This window comes from Pogona vitticeps, chromosome 7 (assembly GCF_051106095.1).
Source record: "Pogona vitticeps strain Pit_001003342236 chromosome 7, PviZW2.1, whole genome shotgun sequence".
NCBI lineage: Eukaryota > Metazoa > Chordata > Lepidosauria > Squamata > Agamidae > Pogona > Pogona vitticeps.
The window spans coordinates 22,202,062-22,223,343 of record NC_135789.1 but is presented as its reverse complement, the minus strand read 5'-3'; the positions used below and the strand labels follow the sequence as shown (position 1 = coordinate 22,223,343).

The 21,282-nt window shown below is 44.1% G+C and overlaps 1 protein-coding gene across 2 annotated transcripts in view; it reads left to right on the top strand.

Moving 5' to 3' along the window:
* The window catches only part of SH2B2 (SH2B adaptor protein 2), a 51,362-nt gene that overhangs the window by 24,490 nt on the left and 5,590 nt on the right, over positions 1–21,282 (top strand). For both annotated transcript variants that reach the window (XM_072978274.2, XM_072978276.2), the window contains exons 3-8: positions 6,180–6,281; positions 10,037–10,131; positions 11,350–11,444; positions 13,556–13,741; positions 15,933–16,126; positions 20,823–20,994. In XM_072978274.2, the coding sequence (XP_072834375.2) occupies positions 6,180–6,281; positions 10,037–10,131; positions 11,350–11,444; positions 13,556–13,741; positions 15,933–16,126; positions 20,823–20,994 (844 nt within the window). The remainder of the gene's footprint in view (positions 1–6,179; positions 6,282–10,036; positions 10,132–11,349; positions 11,445–13,555; positions 13,742–15,932; positions 16,127–20,822; positions 20,995–21,282) is intronic.

Below are 21,282 nucleotides of genomic sequence, written 5' to 3'. Positions count from 1 at the left end.
TGTATTTGAACACCAAATGGATCTGTCTTAAGTCTGGAATGATTCTAACGCAGAAGGGGATATTGGTTTATTTAGGAAAGCTGGAGTTTTTTAAAAAAATCAAAGTGTGCTTCTTATATACCACCCCATGGTAGAGATGTAAAATTTCAGAAAATTTAAATGTTTTTCTGGAAAAAATGGGAAATGCCCCCCTCCCGGAAAAAATGTATGTATATAAAGTTGCCTAGATTGGATCAACTGAGAAATGGATATTTCAACTTTTTCGGGGGGGGGGGGGAGCCACACACCCTGTCCTTTTCAAAAAAAAAAAAAAAAAAAAGAACTTTTTGGAAATTTTACATCTCTAGTGCTCGCTGGTCAGTTTATCATTTTTTCAATTATATAGGCTGCACTTTCCCACCCACTCCCAAGCTAAGTACAGTGGACCCTTGACTTACAGACGGCTTGACTTACAGACTTTTTGAGTTACAGACTTCTCTGGCCGCAAAATTTAGGTTTGACTTGCAGACTGAGATTTGACTTACAGACCAGAAAAAAACCAAAATGGAACAAAAACGGCCTGTTACAGGATTAATCGGTTTTCAATGCACTGCAGGTCAATGGAGACTTGACTTACAGACTTTTTGACTTGAGAACCGCCTTCCAATACGGATTATGTTCTCAAGTCAAGACCCCACTGTACTGATTTTACTGACCTCGAAAGGATGGAAGGCTGAGTCAGCCTTGAGCCAGCTGTCAGATACGTTAGTATCAAATGCTCACCATGAGCAGAGTTTGGGCTGCAGTACTGCAGTTCAGCCATTGCATCACAAGGCTTTTACTAACCCATGTTTCTTTGCGTTAGTGCTGTAGTAGTAAGTACCAAAAATGGATGGAAAAGCTTCCACTGTTCTCATGGTGAAGGAGAGGGAAGATGATGGAAGGAGCACATTTAGCCAAAACTTACCTAGACTCGTTCCCTTGATAAGAATACCTGGTTTACCCAAGGTATTGTGAGGATGGAAGTCATGTGACCTCTGGATCCCAAGGCTGTTTTATGACTCCTGAACTCTCATAATATCTAAAAAAAAACCATGATTGATTGCGAATGAGATGTACCAGGCCTGCAAGCCTTGAGCACTCTCCTCAAAAATAAAGTTTGCCTTTTCTTTCTTTCCACCTTTTTAAAAGCAGAACATCAGGATTGGGGATCTTTCCTTGGTTGGTTTGCTTGCTTTTGAAACTGGAAGCTATTTTGCCCTAAATTACTTGGAGTTTCCAGCTTCACATGAAAGGGCTAGCGCTGAGACCTGGGAGATGTAGAAATGAAGTCCCAGAGGTTGTCCACCGTGATCTGATGTGAAGCTGCTACCTGCTTGGTGGCTCTCCAGGTCCCTCTGTTATGAACAAGTATCTCCTTGGCTTCCTATTTTATGAATCCTTTCAAGTCCTAAGAGCTTTATCTTATAAACCACATGCTGTGCCGCTGTTTTGTGGAGACATTCTGAGATCATCACTTGCTGCATCCAGACCAGGATTCTCTGCTTGAACATGCATGGCTCTCCAAGGTCTCAGACAGAGATGTGGCCCGGCTAGCACAGATCCTTCTTACTGGAAACACTGGGAATCAAACCAAGGGACCTTGTGTATTCAATGGCTGCCATTGAAATGCAGCTCCATTCAATATTCAGGGCCAAAGTTATCAATGGAACTCGTGACCTCGGGAGGTGGTGAGCACTCTAACGCTGGAGGCATTCAAGAGAAAATGGGAAAATCATGTGTCAGATCTGCTTTGATTTGGATTCCTGCCTTGAGCCGGAGGTTGGAGCTGATGGCCTTAGAGGCCCCTTTCCAACTTCATGATTCCCTCTTCAACCTTACCACCCAAAGCCTATTTCTTTATAAAAAGTGTTGGAATTCTTCTGTGTTTTTTTTTCTTTTTTTAAAAAAATATGTTCCTGTCTCTTTGCTTCCCTCTCCTCTGGTGTTTTTTCTCCATAATTGATTATCGCTCTCTTTAAAAGTTTGGCAAATGATGACTGATAAGTAGCTTGTTAATGTCACTCCTTTGAGTTTGCTTTCAAATGACATCCTGTCCCAGCATTGTTCTTTTCTTCTACGTCTAGAAGTCCCTCTTCCCTTTCCTTGAATTTTTTCCCCTATCAGAGACATAGCGGTACTAGCTGTTATGCTAAGGAGTCTGGGTTTTGAGTGAGAACCGCTGAACTGTGGTGTAGATGCCATTCAGTTACTGTATAAACATTGCGCTCTGGGGAGCTGGCTTGATAGCCCAGTGTGTTGGAGCACATGGCTGCAGAGCCTGGGGTTGGGTGTTTGAAACCTTAGTGTGCCTCCCACAAAACAGGCCAGCCAGGATCACCCAAAACATGGAGCGCTGATGGAATTTCGTGCCCTGACACTTGTATATGGCCATGGAAAAAGCTGTGCAGTGGCCCCAAACACCCATCATGAGGGTAGCCACTCCTGAGTACTTTATATCTAGAAATCCCTGGAAATGATTGCTTAAGTCTGAACTGATGAGAAAGTATGTGGTTATTGTTAATTGATGGACTTGATACATGGAGCCTGCTGTTCTGCAGTGGAGGGATCTGTCTATGTGACCTCCCTGTGTTTCTTTCTCAGGATGTGTGTCTGCTTAGAGGATACGCCCACCAACAAGGTTCAGAAGACCTTGCGTCAGGAAGCTAGACAAGAACTTTATTGTCCCCTGGGAAAAACGAACAGAAAGCAGAAAAATTACGAGGTTGTAGATTCTGCAAAGCTGCAAAAAGTACAGTGCAACCTAGTGGCTAAGATGTATAATGACACTATCCATGTCGTGCTCTTGTGAACCTATTGGTAGAACTTTCTTGTTCTTTAGTGGAGTCTCATCACCAATTTTAACGGATCCGGCATAACTTCCTCCTCCCTTTCCTTATTATGCAGCAGAGAGCCCACCGTCCCTGTGAATTACTGTAGTATGTGGAGAAAATTAAGTGCTGTAAATCTGGCAGAGGGAGATGCATTGTTTTCAGGGCAGTTGTCTTTAATGCACCTAGTATAAAAGAATTTGTTCTGAGTACGAGAGCTGAATGGAGGTCACATTCTTACATTCCAGGCAAAAATCTACTTCTGGTTAACTCCTTTTTGGTTTCAGCACTATTATAATAGGAATGTGGGGTGTTGTTCTGTCGCAGCTGTTACTTCACAATTTATTTAGTTATTTAAAACAGTTTTACTCCGCCTACCTACTTAAAACGGACTCAGCGGCTTACGTCATTTAAAAAAAACACACACCAATATTTAGAGCTAGGAACAGTACATACACAAATACTAAAAAGCATAAAACAGAGACCATGCTAAAAAGCGTGCCACACCAAAACGAAAGCAAGGCCAAAAAGACATTCAAAGCAGTAGAGGAGAAGAATGATCCCTTTGAAAACCTCACTCAAGCTGTCATTCATTGAAGGAAAGTTTGCCTGAAGAGAGAGGTCTTTGCCTGCTTGTGGAAGGGCAGCAAAGATGGGGCCAGGCTGGCCTCCAGTGGGAGGGAGTTCCACAGTCTCTGGGAGCAGCCACAGAGAAGGCCTCTCTCCTTTGTCCCCCACCAAACAAACTTGTGAAGATGATGGAGAGAAGGGCCTCCCCAAATGATCTTAACACCCAGGCAGGCTCATCAGGGGAGACACGATCCTTGACATATCTTGGACCAACTGATTTTTATCCACCGTGAAACTGTCCAAACTGTTACTTAATGAAATCAGTTTGTAGTGTATTACGATTGCCAGAGAGGAAGAGAGGTGTTTGATGGACTTCCTAACTAATATACCAGATATAACTTGGCCAGTTTTGGGTGGTGGGCATCTTGTCTCAGGAATGTTTTCGCTGCAGCATTTGTCCTTCTTAAAATATCGGGTTCTGCAGTTGGCGGTATTGGTAGGTGTTTCTTTCTTTTTTCCTGCCATCAATATGACACTAGGCGTGCCGTGCTTAGTACAGTGCTTTCCGGGAAGACTTTCTGCTCTTTTTAATCCCTGTTGAAAGGCTGGTTTATTTTTGGTGTTGCTTCATTCCGAGGAGCAAGGAGTGATGCTACAGGGCTTCTAGTGGAAGTTGAAGTCTGTGGGGACAGCTTCCAAGTCAGAAGCTTTCAGTCCATCAGTAGAGATAGTCAAGAAGAGAAGTTGTTTTCTTAATAGTTTCTTAAAGATCTTCTTAAAGATTTCTTATCAAGATAACTGGAGTGTTAAAGAGAAGTTTGGATGCAAATCTCAGTGGATTTTTGCATTCTTTGGTACCAGCAGAAGGGGAGGGTAGAGAAGTGTTCTGAAAGGGCCCTTAAGTGTCCGGAGGGTGCTATTTATCATTTTGCCTCAGGCAACAGAAGGACTTGGACTGCCCCAATTCTAGTTCTGTTCTTTGTTCCTTTTTCACGGCGTAGCTTCCATTCTGTGACCTCCTGGTTTCACACAGAGATGTGTGGGGTGTGTTTCTTTTATGAAACCGTGGAGATTGTCCAGGGGACTTTTTTTTTTTTTGCTAGGCCAGCTGTTGCGACAGCTGGGTGTGAAACGGACTGGGCAGTTTCGGGTTTGCAGCCTCCGTGAGCAGGTGTGTGTTTATTCAGACCTCATCGTACACGAAACCCTTCCTCCCGTCATGCCAATCTGTGAAAATCGAGCCAAAAGGAATTTGCCACCGGGAGTGTCCCTGACGAAGGCGTAGGGAAAATCCCATTGCAGCCAGTGCTGTTGTTGCCAAACAAGGCCACGATCGTGTTTCCATTCACTTCCTTCTAACCTTCCCTTCCTCTCCAAGGAGAACGAAGGAGCGTTCCTTCAGCAGCCTTTGAACTTTAATGTCTTCAACTGTGTACTTCAGTTTCTATAACTCAGTATTCTCATTTGTCCCTAGGAAAAGAGCGGCTGGTGGATTTGCTTTTTTTAAAAAAAATCCATCCGACTTTTTAGGAATGTTTTTCATCCTCATGAACAGAGGGTTGCGTAAAGTGAATGTGAATAATCAAGGGGTTAACCCCAACGCGGGTTGTGAATAAAATGGATTCTAAAAATAGAGCATATTAAAAGCAGCCAAAGGTACAAAGCAGATGAAACAGGTGACTAGGTTTAAAATGATCAGATTAAGGAATAACTTTTGTGACAGAAAACACTGATATCCACAGGGGTTCTATGGGACTATGGAGGCAGGATAGGGCTCCCTTGTTCCTATGAACTGCAGGGCTTCCCCTTCTGAAAATATATAAACAATTGATATGGACAGTGCTTGGGAAAGTTTTCCATTTTTTTTAGTAAAGGTAAAGGTAAAGGTTCCCCTTGACAATTTTTATCCAGTCGTGTTCGACTCTAGGGGCGGTGCTCATCCCCATTTCCAAGCCATAGAGCCAGCGTTTTGTCCGAAGACAATCTTCCGTGGTCACATGGCCAGTGCGACTTAGACACGGAACGCTGTTACCTTCCCACCGAGGTGGTCCCTATTGATCTACTCGCATTTGCATGCTTTCGAAGCGCTCACTCCGTCACGTGGATTCGATCTTACGACTGCTTGGTCTTCTGACCCTGCAGCACAGGCTTCTGCGGTTTAGCCCGCAGCGCCACCACGTCGCTCTCAAACCAACATTAGTTTGTTCTAATTTCATCTGGTGCAGAGGCCAATGCGTGGAACGCCAAAGTTTGTCTTCCACCTCATTTATTGCAGCAATAGGCAAAGATCATTTTTGAATTTCCCCAAGCTTTCTGGATTGTTTTATCGTTCTGAGCGTTTTACGTGCGCGAGAAGTTTCAGAATAAATGGCCCTGTTCGATAGTCCGCCTTAATCCTAACAAAATTACACTGACAAACAAATTTCTGGAGGACACGCACCATCTTCTATTGCCTGCCTCAGTCTTAATTATTTTGTCTTTCCACTTTATATATTTTTGGTCTGTTTGGAGCTCTTTGTGAAGGCATTAGCTTCCATATATTTATTTATTTATTAATGAGAGATTTTATCGGTGGAGATGAAGGAATTAATGCAGCCGCTGGCACTTGCACACAACAGTTTATTAGAGAAATGGAAGTGACGCGTATCAAGCTATCCTGCTGGTGCTGGGCTTTTAATTAAAAGATCTTGATGTTACCCAACAGCATGGAAGACACCGTATTTTTAGTAATGGCACTGGCTGATGTTCTCTTTCTTGCAGGCTTCGAAAGCAAAGGTCAGCATTCCTCTCTCGGCCATTATCGAGGTGCGAACGACCATGCCGCTGGAAATGCCAGATAAGGATAACACTTTTGTCTTGAAGGTAGGTTGCTTTGGGTAGCAAAAATCCCCCCAGTAATGCCCGGTCTTCCACCCTACTCCTTCTAGTAGCTGGCCAGCAAGATCCTGAAATTTGGATTCATTTTGCTACCCTGTTTCCCCGAAAATAAGACCTAACCTGAAAATAAGCCCTAGGAGGATTTTTCAGGATGCTCGTCATATAAGCCCTACCCCCAAAATAAGCCCTAGTTAAGTGAAACTCTGCCCTCCACCCTTGTGCAGCATTGTGCATCAACCAGATGATTGACTGTACATAAAATAACACATCCCCTGAAAATAAGCCCTAATGCGTTTTTTGGAGCAAAAATTAATATAAGACCGTGTCTTATTTTTGGGGAAACGTGGTAAATGACTGTTAAAGTTCATCTTCTCAACAGTAAGGACTAGAAACTTGGTTTTGGGGGAGAGAGAGAAGAGAGGAGTGTTCTCAAGTTCCTGGAATCTGCAGCCATATTCAAGAGCTCTTTGGAGGTTGTTCAGAATTGCAGAAGGTACAAACACACTTTGTGAGCTAGCAAGTTCACCACACGGCTCACCGTGTCCCTAGAAAGATCATAGATTTCCCACCTGAAGTGTCCTCTCATAACCTGTACTTGTCTTCTTTATTTCCCCCACGCGTTTCTTAAGTTTGATTTTTTTTAAAAAAAGATCTTTTATTTCAGTAAATTTGGGGCCATGTGCAATGTGTCTGGCTTTGTGACCGCGCCAGGACTTGAACCCAGGTCCCCAAATCCACACCCCACACATACTCCATTTTTACAGAAATGTGTTTTAAAGAAAGCCTGTTGGAAAAGGCAGACGATGAGGCGCGATTTCAAGGCCAATGAACCTTAATGCTTTTAATCAACAATTTTGTGGTATTTTGATTTTTTGTGTTAATATCCCAATGAGTGACATCCTATTTTAGGGCTGGTGACTGTATTGCATTTTAATTTCCTGGGTTTTTATTTTATTTTTAGCTGCTTTGTAAGACACTTTGGGTCGCCATCCCAGGAGAAAAGCAGCATATAAATGCAATCAGTCAATCAAGTCAGCCCACCCAGCTCTTATCTCTTGTGCTTTAACTCCCTTTTGCCCTTCCTAAATCCTTCCATTAAAACGGTCCTGCTGCCCTAGCTAAATTCAGCTGGGCAGATGTGAAAAATGCCCTTCAGCAGGAGGGGTTGCCATGGAGACTGGCCTAAGCGCCACAGGACCGGTTTCTTGATGAAGCAAACTTAACGCAAACTTCCATCCTTGCTCCCTGCCAGGGAAGGGAAAAAGGAGCTTTTGTGCAGAGCAGAAAGCTTGACATTTGCTTTGTGTTTTGAAATATCACAGAGCTGCCTTTTTTACTATTATTATTATTTTCGGGTTGCTCTTGTCCTTCCGGAAAGCTCACCTCTCTGAATTTAATTCTAGACGAGGTGGTTGGGATTTGAGATTGGGAACTCAGTGGCCTCAACATAAAATCCAGCCTTCCTTCCTTCCTCTCTCTCTCTCTCTCTCTCCAATATTCAGAGACTTTTGCCCTTCAATCTGGTCAAATCCTAATTCACCTCACAGGGTTGTTGTGCAAATCATAGGGTGGGGAGCTCTGTTCACAGCCTTGAGGTTTCCGGAAAGAAGTAAATAATATTATATCTAACGTCCAAGTGAATATTTATGGCTGTTGTTGTTTGGTTGTTAAGTCGTGTCTGACTCTTCGTGACCCCACGGACCAGAGCACGCCAGGCCCTCCTGTCTTCCACTGCCACCCGGAGTTTGGTCAAAGTCATGTTGGTCGATTCGATGACAATGTCCAACCATTTCAGCCTCTGTCATCCCCTTCTCCTCTTGCCCTCACACTTCCCCAACATCAGGGTCTTTCCCAGGGAGTCTTCTCTTCTCATGAGAGGGCCAGAGTATTGGAGCCTCAGCTTCAGAATCTGTCCTCCTGTTTGATTTCCTTGATATTTATGGCTACATGGATGCATTGGCATAATGCAGAGTGGCAGATAGCTGCTCATTAACAAGTTCCTGGTCTGATTCCTAGTCACACGTCCAGTCATGCTACTGATGTGCTACAACAAATTCAATCAAGGACTCATTAATTAGTGGCTCTTTCCATCCTCAGCTTATCCTGAGCTATTGCACTTGTGCAGGAATAAATATTTGCTTGGACGCTGGTTATTAACTACTGCTGCATGAGTTGGTTTTCAGTCTGATCCGGTAAGCAGGGTGGTGTGATTTGAACTCGGAATGCTGCTGCGTTATGGTTCTGTATCACTAGGTGGGGGAATGAGAGGTATTTGCAATAGAAGCTTCCTTTTCTGCTTGCTGTGCCTTTGCAGAAGAACAGTCCTCCCTTTCAAGGGCTGACTGAGGGGAGAGTTTTCTTCTCAAAGTTTGCTTCTGTCTCAAGGATGAATTGGTCCAACTTTATAAATAGCAAAAGACCATTAAGAGAGAGAACGGGTATTTGAAGTTGCCTGAGACCAGCTAGTTGCACTGAATCACCAAGACCCAGCTGGTACATGTTACGTGGCCATCATTTCCCTCCATTGAGTGAAATGCATTGTAAATCTGCCACAAGGGTAAAACTCATTTCTAATTTTGCATCTGTATTTAGCAGAAATCAGGGCCACCCTCTGTGCCCCATCTCTTGCAGTCGTGAGAGGGGTTTGGCCCCACAAATTTATTTATTCATTTGTTTGTTTATTCTGCCTTTCTTCTTAAAAAGAACCCAAGGCAGATGCCAGGGATGTAGATGACATCTGGCAGTGCCATCACTGGGGGACATTTGACCTGGCATCAAATTATAACACAGAGGGGTTTAGGGAGAATGGGGAAAGAAGAAACACCATATTTTTCTGTGTATAAGACTATACTTTTGTCTAAAATCTTTAGACTAAAAATTGAGGGTCATCTTATACACGGAAATAAGTTGAGGAGAGAACAAGAACAAGTGGAGGGGAAGGCAGGGATCAAAGCTATCCTGGAGCACTTTGATCCCTTTCCCCCCACCCTTGCTAAGCCCCACTTAGATTTCTTAATTTTGGATTAGAAAAGTGGGGGGGTGTCTTATACATGGGGGCACCTTATACACACAGAAAATACGGTATTTTAAATAAAATGAAGAGATTTGAGCCTATGTTTGGAAGAGCTTCAGGGAGGAACTGTCAAGCTGTAGTTTAGTAGTAAATTTGGAATCGGAGCTGTACATTGTGACAGGTCCCAAAAGCTGCCCTGCTCCATACGGGGAGTCCACAGGATCAGTGCGTATCATTTAAAGGGAAGCGGATGACTTTAAATTGCCTACTGATGTCTGAGTCACTAGGAATGTTGTTCAAGAAATCCAAAAATCTTAACCCTACCAACCACCGTAAAATATAGCAAGGGTTGCTTGCAACAATATATTCTCTCTGGGAACATCCCTGAGTCTCTTTAAGGTACTATGTAGATTTCAGACGGAGCTTAGAAGCTGGGGAGAATAATGGAGAATGCCATCGTCTCTGCTGTGTCCTAGTCCTGGGGCTTCGACCCCATGGGCCCTTGTTCCACTACACTTTTGATGCCAGCTTTCTTGTTCTGTTTCACTTTTTGCCAGTAATGACTGTATTACTTCACACTTTTCTAACGTGGAATTCTGGATCGAGTTGAGTCCCTGCATGGGTAAATGTGGAAGGATGAAGGCTCTCCTTTTTTTTAAATGAATAACGATACCCTAAATATCACAACTTTTTTTTTTGGTAATATATGTATTTTTCCATCCTCTAGGTGGAAAATGGTGCTGAGTATATCTTAGAAACCATCGACTCATTGCAGAAACACTCCTGGGTGGCTGATATACAGGACTGTATCGATCCTGCTGGGTGAGGATATATATATATATATATTATATATATAAGTAATTTCAAGCTTGATACAGCCAGCAGTGGGTGCTGGGGTGAATGCATTCCCCCAAAAAAGCTACCAGAGTTGGCCACATCTGCTTTAAGTCAGCAGTTCTCCTGGTTTTTATATATTTAAGTGTGTGATTGTGAGTATGTATTTGTGTACACATATGTAAATGGATAAATACATTAGCCACACACTGTGTATTCTCACTGGAGAACCACATGTGGTTTCTAGATGGCGGCTGCTATCAACTCTGGTCCTTTGCCATGCAATGTCCAGAGGCCTCACCTCCTTCTGCGTGGCAGGAAGTAAAACCTTTCTGCAGTGCTGACTGACCTTTACAGTGAGTAAGAAGAGGAACGATCTACAGTGGGGTCTTGACTTGAGAACTTAATCCGTATTGGAAGGCAGTTCTCAAGACAAAAAGTCTGTAAGTCAAGTCTCCATTGACCTACAGTGCATTGAAAACCGATTAATCCCGTAACATGCCATTTTTGTTCCATTTTGGTTTTTTTCTGGTCTGTAAGTCAAATCTCAGTCTGCAAGTCAAACCTAAATTATGCGGCCAGAGAAGTCTGTAACTCAAAAGGTCTGTAAGTCAAGCCGTCTGTAAGTCAAGGGTCCACTGTATCTTCCCTTTTGCCAAAGTCATCCTTCTTGCGGGGTGTGTGTGTGTCCCAGTGGTCCAGAATGCATTCTGCATGCAAAGGATCTCCAAAATCTTAGTTGAGATAAAACAAAGGACTCAGGTATCAGGTGTCATGAACGTCTGAGTCCATAAAGAGGGGCTACTTATCAGATTCTAGAAAGAACCTGGACTGGAACCAGCTGGCTTCCTCTGTTCTTTTCCTTAGGAAATGGTCAAATCCAAGGCAGGGAATTTGTAGGTGACTGTGGAGCTGCAGAAACACCCATGGAGGATAATCCAACATCTTTACCTTGTAAGGAGGCTTTGCTTCTAATTGCAAAGCTGCCGTCACTGCCAGATAGGCTCACCCAGAGATAAAAATGGTTGATTTCCTTTGACAGGAGGTGATTTTGCCACGGCTCTAAGTGGAGAGGTTTAAGCAGAATGTGGGTTGCTTTCACCAGCTGTGTGGCTAGTGGAAGGCGGTTCCACGTCATGCTCCTCCAGTGTCTGCACAGGAACGCTCTCCTGAATTTGATTTTTTTTTCCCGTCTGTTCTTTCCAGGGATAGTGGCGATGACATTGAACTTGCCTCTTGTACCCAGGGGGCTTGCCTGCCGAGCAGGGTGTCCTCTTGTAGCTGTGAGTTCCTCGCTGAAGGTAATGAGCCGTTTAAAATAAAAGAAAAATCAGTGTTCTCCTTTTGAACAATAAATCAGGTTTCTGTTCTTTATACAGTGGGCACACTCTGATCCCAAATGACCACGTGTGGGTGGGAGGCAGGAAGGTTACAATGCCATCAAATCATTTCCAGTTTATGAATTATAGTAGTGAATTAACAAAAGGACTTATTATTTAACAGACTGGTTTAGGTCTGGAACATTGATGGCTGTAGTTTCCTTTATTGAGTTGATCTATCTCATATTTGCTCTCCCTCTTTTCCTCCTGCCTCGGCATTATTTCCCCAGCATCATTTGCTTTTCCAGGGAGTCTCGTTGTCCTGTGATGTGCCTGAAATACGATCACCTCAGTTTAATCATTCACTCGTAGGGAGAGCTGAGGTTTTATTTGTCCTACTTAACATTAAAAAAACCTAAGATCATGGCCACTGGCCCCATCACCTCCTGGCAAATAGAAGGGGAAGATATGGAGGCAGTGACAGATTTTATTTTCTTGGGCTCCATGATCACTGCAGATGGTGACAGCAGCCACAAAATTAAAAGACGCCTGCCTCTTGGGAGGAAAACGATGACAAACATAGGCAGCATCTTAAAAAGCAGAGACATCACCTTGCCAACAACAGTCCAAATAGTCAAAGCTATTTTTTTTCTGTAGTGGTGTACGGAAGTGAGAGCTGGACCATAAAGAAGGCTGACTGCCGAATAATTCATGCTTTTGAATTGAGGAGATTCTTGAGAGTCCCCTGGACTGCAAGGAGAACAAACCTATTCGTTCTGAAGGAAATCAACTCTGAGTGCTCCCTGGAAGGACAGATCCTGAAGCTGAGGCTCCAATCCTTTGGCCATCTCATGAGAAGAGAGAAGACTCCCTGGAAAAGACCCTGATGTTGGGAAAGTGTGAAGGCAAGAGGAGAAGGGGACGACAGAGGACAAGATGGCTAAACAGTGTCATTGAAGCGACCAACATGCATTTGACCAAATTCCGGGAGGGAGTGGAAGACAGGAGGGCCTGGCATGCTCTGGTCCGTGGGGTCACAAAGAGTCGGACATGACTAAACGACTAAACAACATCAACAACTGTATAATTATTTGTCCTTCTGGCAGTCCTTCATAACTGTAAAGCTCTTCTCCAACCCCCTCCTTTCAAATGAATTGATTTTTCTTCCATCAGCCTCTTTCGCCTCTATAGCAACTAGGGATACCATAATAAAGATCACTTTTGCTTTAGTCTCCAGTGGGCCATCCTTGCTCTTGAGAATCTTTTCCAGCTCCTTTATAGCTGCCCTTCTGAGACTCATTCTTTAGTGGCTTAGTTTAATAGCTGTATCTGGGAAGGACCAATAATTTTCTTCAGCAAAACTGTAGGTGATAGGGTGGAGCCTTAGTTGTCTGGAATATAGGCATCCTTTTCTTCTCCCCTAATGTGTATCTTTTGGTGTTGGGGGAGGCTCTTGAGAGTCCCCTAGACTGCAAGGAGAACAAACGTACCCATTCTAAAGGAAATCAACCCTGAGTGCTCACTGGAAGGATAGATCCTGAAGCTGAGGCTCCAATACTTTGGCCATCTCATGAGAAGAGCAGACTCCCTTAAAAAGATCCTGATGTTAGGAAAGTGTGAGGGCAAGAGGAGAAGGGAACGACACAGGATGAGATGGTTGGACAGTGTCATCAAAGCGACCAACATGAATTTGACCCAACTCCGGGAGGCAGTGGAAGACAGGAGGGCCTGGCGTGCTCTGGTCCATGGGGTCAGGAAGAGTCGGACACGACTAAACGACTAAACAACAACAACAACAACAATGTATATCTTTGACTTTTAAAGCTTTGAGCTAAAAAAATGTAAAAAGGTATGAAAATAAGTCTACGCTCTGTCAGTGGCCTGATAACACTGGAGAATTACGGTATATTTTACTTTTGGAAACTGTGTATTTAAGAAAAAAACTAAAATCTGCATGGAAACCACCAGGGTTACTACAAAAAAGAGACAGGATTTAAATTAAGTTATCTAATCTATGAGCCATTATGCAGAAAGAGGGAGGCCAAAGGGAATATTGAATATTTCCTTCTGCAGCTGTGGAATTTCTTTTCTAGATGTGTCCCGCTTCCAAGACAGATGTGGAAGCTCTGTGGCCCTTCCAGACATGACTCCCAGTCCTGCTACTGTCGTCACTGCCCCCCATGGCAGGTCAAGGGATTCAGCAGAATACAGAGCCCATGTGCCACTGGAAAACTTCCTGCAGACGCTGGACTCACCATCTACAGGTGGCCATTCAACAGGTGACTCCTTTTCACAATTGAAATAGCTGAAATACTAGCATTTCGTTTTGGGCCGGGGTTGTGTGTGTTTGTGTTTTCCTACTTGGCACTTCAGAAATCAGATGATGTATTTCGGGGACCACTAAAACCCCAGAAGCAGGCACCCTTTGAGTCAGGCGTACCTGGATTTCACCTTACAAGATGCAGAACGAATTGCTTCTCTCCACCAACATTGACAGAGAGAGGCTGGGGATCCTCACAAACTGTTGAACGTGGCAGCTTTTCTTCTGGAACTTCAGTTTTATCTACTTGAAACTTCGGCATCGAGTCAGGATGATTCTTGGGCTTTGTCGCTTCCCCGCTCTACCCTGCCATGTCCAACTTCCTGAAGACTGGCATGATTCGGAAGCTTCATCCATTTACAATATTTTTCAGGGAGAGGGGACTTCCTTAAGTTGTAGGACTCTATCAGGTCGGACTTAAGTTGCCCCAGGGACTTGACTTGAGTTTTCTTTTTTTTAAATGACTCAAACTTCACTCCTGACTCGGAACCCACCCACCCCTCCTTTTTTTTCCTGGGGGGTGGAAGCTTATTTTTAATAGGGACTCAGACTTCTTGGGTCTCAGGACTTGGTACGAAAGGCTCTGACTTGGACTTGCCAACATCCCTGATACTTACGTGCTCCAAGAAAGGCACAACCCACGACTGTTTGTAGAATTTTTCCATGGTTTGCACACTGCTGTTTCCCCCTCCTTCTTGACAGCTTAAGAGGATTCGTCTATTTACTCTTCTCCCTTCTTCTTTTGCAAAACGTGCAATGCCTCTTTTGAAGAAACCATTTCCAAAGGTGTTTCAAGCTCTGTGCATTTCATAGAATGGGTTGAACTACACAGTGCCAAACAGTCAGTTTTGCTGAGTTTCAGGTTTCATTAGCAATTCCTGGGGAGCTCCCACTATAAAAGACCAAGGCCGAGTCCTCTGTTTTAGAGGAGAGATCTTGGAGCAACTACTGAATTGTCGTTACTATGTGTTGTTACTAAGTCAAAACCAAATTATAGCGACCCTAATAGGGTTTTTCAAGGTAAGTGAGGTTTCCAAAGAGTAGTTTTACCAGTTCTATAACCTCCGTGAACCCCCATGGGTGAGCGAGGATTTGAACTCGGGCCTTCTGAGTCCTAGTCTATCACTCTGTCCACTGCACCAGATATGGCATTTTCAAGGGTGTCTCTTTAAAAGGTGAGAAGAGCAAACGCATATGATGTGTTTAACAAACATCATTGCTTCCTTGCAGAGAGCCAGCATGGGCCGCAAGTGGTCTTTGTGAGTCACATACAGTGGTGCCCCGCATTACAACTCCGCATGACAACGAAATTGCTTGACAATGACTTTTTTGTGATCGCTATAGCGATCGCAAAACAATGGTTCCTATGGGTTTTTTTCACTTTACGTTGATTAGATCCCTGCTTCACGAACCGTTGTTCGCAACGCAGTGGTTAAAACGCTGTACTGCAGCTAAAACTGTGCTCACGACCTGGGGTTCAAATCCCAGGTAGCCGGCTCAAGGTTGACTCAGCCTTCCATCCTTCCGAGGTCGGTAAAATGAGTACCCAGCTTCCTGGGGGGGGGCAATGTGTAGTCTGTATAATTAAATTGTAAACCGCCTGGAGAGTGCTTGTAGCGCTATGGGGCGGTATATAAGACCAATAAATAAAAAATAAATAAAAAATAAATAAATAAAATTTTCCCGCTATGCAAAGTGGCTTCCCTTCACAAAATGGCTGTTTTCTGGACAGAAGCTTCGCAAAACAGGGATTTTAAACAGCTGATCGGTGGTTCTCTATGGGCAATCTTCGCTGGACGATGAGGTATTTCCCCATTGGAACACATTAACTGGTTTTCAATGCATTCCAATGGGTTTTTTTTCACATGACGACAATTTCGCTGTACAGCGATTTTTACAGAACGGATTATTATTGTCATGCGGGGCACCACTGTATATGGGTTTAGGATCCTAAATGTATGGAAAGACCCACAGTCTTTCCTGCTCATCCCCCTGCTCTGGTCAAAGCCTTGTCTTTTCTCAGAGCAATCCTGTTTGCATTTAGACAGAACTCATAAACGTGATGCTTGCAGTTCATCCCCCAATTTTCTGTGTTCAGGGCAAAGATTTATTTTGTGCGTCTGACTTGGTTTGTTCCCCTACTGCGACAGGGGAGGAGGGTGAGACAGAAGCAGAGCTCAACCTGGTGGATTATCCTTGGTTCCATGGGACACTCTCGCGGGTCAAAGCTGCTCAACTGGTGCTGTTTGGCGGAGCCAGAAGCCACGGATTATTTGTTATTCGGCAGAGTGAAACACGGCCGGGTGAATATGTGCTGACTTTCAACTTCCAGGGTAAAGCCAAGGCAAGTGACCCCTTTGTTCTTGAATGAATGATTTTTTGGGGATCATACTAAAGCATATAATTATCACATTTTAAGGTTCTTTTAATCAAATTCTTGCAGAGGTGCTCATTTAAGGGACAAAAGACCTCTTATTGTCATAGCATGTGATTTTCCTTGTCTATTTATCTTTCATATAGTATCCTTTGTTTAGTGATTGGTCATTAAAAGGGAGGGGACGTGGTGGCGCTGTGGGCTAAACCGCAGAAGCCTGTGCTGCAAGGTCAGAAGACCAAGCAGTCGTAAGATCGAATCCACGCGACGGAGTGAGCTCCCGTCGCCTCTCCCAGCTCCCGCCAACCTAGCGGTTCGAAAGCATGCAAATGCAAGTAGATAAATAGGTACCAGCTCGGTGGGAAGGTAAACAGCGTTCCGTGTCAAATCACACTGGCCATGTGACCAATGAAAGATTGTCTTCGAACAAACGCTGGCTCTATGGCTTGAAGAGCGGGATGAGCGCCGCCCCCTAGAGTCGGACACGACTGGACAAAAAATTGTCAAGGGGAACCTTTACCTTTATCTTTACATTAAAAGGGCTTAATTTGCACATTTGACTCTTAATCATAGAATCATAGAAAAGTTACATTGGAAGGGGGCCTATAAGGCCATGAAGTCCAACCCCCTGCTCAATGCAGGAATACAATCAAAGCGTATCTGCCAGGCGATTATCCAAGTTTTTCTTGAATGCCTCCAGTATTGGAGCACTCACCAACTCCCGAGGTAAGTGGTTCCACTGTTGTACTGCTCTAACAGTTAGGAAGTTTTTCCTGATATTCAATCGAAATCTGGCTTCCTTTGAGCCCATTGTTGCGTATCCTGCACTCTGAGATGATCGAGAACAGATCCTGCACCTTCTCTTTCAAATATTTGAAAAGTGCTATCATATCACCCCTCAGCCTTCTTTTCTCAGGGCTAAACATGTCCAGTTCTTTCAGCCTTTCATCACAAGGCTTGTTTTCCAGTCCCCTGATCATCCTTGTTGCCCTCCTCTGAACTTGTTCCAATTTGTTAGCGTCCTTCTTGAAGTGCGGTGTCCAGAACTGGACACAATATTCAAGGTGAGGCCTAGCCAGTGCTGAATAGAGGGGGAACTAGCACCCCCTCCATAATATCTATTATCTCTAAAGAAATCACATTGTGAGAAGGAAAAAAGGTTCCTCCTAAGGAACATGCATTCCCCTTAACCATTTAAGATGACTCCTTACTTCCACTTAGAAACCCCAGTAACTACAGAGATTGTACTTCTCTTAGGTTTCATTTTGCCTGGAAAAATTTTAGGGAGAGGGAGAGGCGTCAAATTTCTGGTCCGCAGTTCAGTCTCTTTTACTGCACCCCATTGCCAGTGACGTATTTGGGTTACCTGCCAAAAACAGAGTTGGATTTTGCTGCAGGGAGGCGGAAGGGTGGAGGAAGTCATCTGGTTAGAAGCGTGGCAGCTGGTCTGAGGACAGGCATGAAACAATAAACTGCTCGAAGCTTAGGAACCACTACCAAAAACCACGATGTCCAGCGGTGGTTTGATCATTGCCTGGCGTGAAAAGTGGTGTGCCTGCTAGGTGGTGGGAAGCAGCCAAGCTTTCAAGACACACAGGCTTTGCCATGATCCGTCGACAAAAGAGTAGCAGTGGGAATATTGCCCTTTGTTCTGGAAATGAGGGGGCCTTTGGCTTTCGGGCATGGCATTGGGTGGTTGGAGAACATAGACCATGTCTCTCCGTGCCTAGAGAAGACAGAAGCCTGCAGCGTTTGCATCTTTGGAACCGAGACAGGATACCAGCAGATCAATATCATTTCCGTTTTTCTCTTGTCCTTTTTTTTTCTTGTTGTTGCTGCTGCTGCTGCCATCCAAGGTGTGCTGTGGTTTGCATTTTTTTAAAAAGGTGTTCCTTAAAATAGCAGTTCTACTTTCTGTTCTCTGATTGTGGATACAGTGAACAGGTTCAAGCTCCCCTGTCCTAAACCCCCCCCGCCCCATTCTCTGATCTAGATATTAGTCAGCCAAAACATTAATCTCACACTGGGGTGACCACAGGAAGTCTGTCTTCAAACATCCGTTGAAGCCATTCTGGGAATTTTGGCACAAAGGAGGATGAGAAATACAAGAAACACAAAAAAGAATATAATACTTCGTACATCTTGGTTCAGAAATAGGTATTTCTCAATGGGAAGGAGAAATGTGAGCACTAGAATCAAAGAATTACAGTGGTGCCTCAACTTACGGCCATAATCCACTCCAGAAGATGGAACGTAAGTCGAAGCATGCATTCCCGTAGGAATGCATGGGAAGACGATTAATCTGTTCCGGCAAAATAATATAACCCTCAAAAAATAAAAATAAAAAATAAAGAGAGCAAGCCCCATGCTGGGACTGCAAAAAAATCACCAAAAACAAACAAACAACACACCACAGAAACACAACCTCCCCAGCCCTGCAAAACCGACCCAGAACAGTTTTTAAAAACCAAAAACTGGCACCTTACCTTACCAGGCAGTCCCAAGCCTCCTCCAATGGCCTCCGTGGGCCGATGCCGCCTCCAGCTCCAGAACTGGCACCAGCGGCTGCTCACCAGGGAACCAGCAGCATCAGCGACATTGGCCCGCGGAGGGTGGCGAGAAGCACTGAAGATTGATGCAGCCGCCCCGGCGAGCAGCCGCTGGTGCCGGTTCTGGAGCTGGAGGTGGCGTTGGGCAGCATTGGTGGCATTGGCCTGCGGAAGGCAGCAAGGAGTGCCGAGGGAAGCCCCCGCCCCACCTCCCCCCACCGCTGTATCTATCCCTTTCCCTAGCCATTGGGGCGAAAGAGCTATAAAGAAGCAGCCTCTTCGCCACCAACAGTTAGTACATTTGAATTTCCCACCCCCTTTCCCTGCCTGTTTTTGGTCGTAAGTGAAAGCTCCAGTTGCAAGTCGAAGCAAAATTTTGTGGCCAGAGCTGGTCGTAACTTGAAATGGTCATAAGTAGGGATGGTCGTAAGTCGAGTATGAAGTTGGAAGGGCCATTGAGTCTAACCCCCTGCTCAGTGTAGGAATCTAAATCAAAGAAGATCAGACAGAGAGGTGGTCCGATTTTCTTCTGGATGCCTCCAGTATTGGAACACTCACCACCTCTCGAACTAATTGGTTCCATTGCTTTACTACTCTAACAGAAGTTTTCCCTGATGTTTCAACAGAATTTTGGCTTCCTGTAACTTGAATCCATTGTTGTGTGTCCTTGCACTCAGGAATTATCAAGAACAGATCCTGACCCTCCTCTGTAGGTCTCCCTTTCAAGTATTGATATAAGGTTAACTGTAGTTCCCAGGTTCCTCCTTTTTGCCCTTTATGTAGATAGGGACATCATGAGTTCTCCTCCAATACTCTGGCACCTCACCCATTTCCCATGATTTTAAGAAAATAACAGACAGCGGTTCTGAGAATTCTTCAGCCAGTTCCTCCACTACTCTTGGGTGTAGTTCATCCAGTCCTGGAGATTTGAAATCAATCTAGGTAATAAGGTGTTCCTTGACTATCTGTTTATCAATCTCCCGCTGCAATCCTGTCCCCTCCACTTGCATTTCACATTTGTCTGTAGGGTCATAGTTTGTCCTTTCGGAAAAGACTGAAATAAAATAGGAATTGAGCACTTTTGCCTTTTCTTGTGTTGTTATTTTCCATCTCCATTGAGTAGATGAGCCAGTTTCTTTTCTCTGTCTTTTGTTCGGCACATATCTGAAAATGCCTCTTTGTTGCTTTTAGTGTCTCTAGCTAGCCTCAGCTCATTCTCAGCTTTTGCCCTCCTAATGCTATACTTGCAATTCCTTGCTACTTGTCGGTACCCTTCCCTCAGCCTAGAAATGTGATATGTATTTACAGATTCTGCAACTGTCTGCAGTTTTCTGTATCTAGCCATTTTAAGACGCCTCACTGAGATTTTGTCTGATTTCCTATGAAAACAAGACCTCTGTCCTCTCTTCTCCGTCCATCCCCACCTACCCATTTTCACACCGGTTGTTCCTCACATCAAAATGCCAAATTTGGTGTGCTTTAATAACTTTTCTGGCGAATTCTGCACATTTCCTATGCAGAAATGGTAACAATCCTATCCAGCAAGGGCTTTTTTCTGTCTTTTCGATATATATATTGTATGGGAAAGATGCTCCTCCATGCAGGAATTGTAATAATCCTGTGCAATTTTGCAAATAATAATAATAAAATTGGTTGGATAGCTCAGTAGTTTAGGTCTCTTGCTGTGGAGTCGGAGGTTGGGAGTTGGAATCCCCACGGTGCCTCCTTGACAGGAACTAGACTCAATGATCCAGAGGGTGCAGTTCTAGGATTGCATTTTTAATTTGTCTGTCTAGGCTAACCTACATGCCATTGTTTTTTTACTTGGAATAGAGACAGATATGAATACTACCCTCATATAAAAACAAATGACAAGAAAGTTCTTGTAGGAATAAGAGCTCTTTCAGAAAAAAACATAAGTAAATAGATAAATAAAGATATCGGAAACACACATGACTAGTGGAATCAGGACATAACAATATGATGTATGTAGTATGTTTGGTCTTTGATTTTTCCCATACATGATGGTTATGGATTATGTTGAAACTGTAGCAAGCATGGTAGCTAGTCAATTGAAAACAATAACATTACATCTCTGCCTGTGTAATCTTTCACAGCACCTGCGCCTGTCCTTGAATGAGAACGGCCAGTGTCATGTCCAGCATCTGTGGTTCCAGACTATCTTTGACATGCTAAGACATTTTCACACGCATCCCATCCCCCTGGAGTCGGGTGGCTCGGCCGACATAACACTCCGCAGCTACGTGGTAGCCCAGAATCCACTGCCTGGTGAGTTTAATCCTCTCTGTTGTTGCCTCCCCTCAACTGGAGCTGGTAAAGCTAAGACGTTGGCAGGACAATATGGTTCAGCACCTTTGGTTTCCATGTTGCTTTGCAGAATAAAAACAACAAAATAAGTTGCAATTCATCTCCAAGAATGCTCCTGTCTTTATTTAAATAACAAAGAGTCTTGTGGAACTTTAAAAACTAGCTTTATTCGGCATGAGCAGCCTGCTTTAACCAAATGCAGTTGAAAGCCTGCAATCCATGGAAGTGAATGCCAAACCAAACTCATTA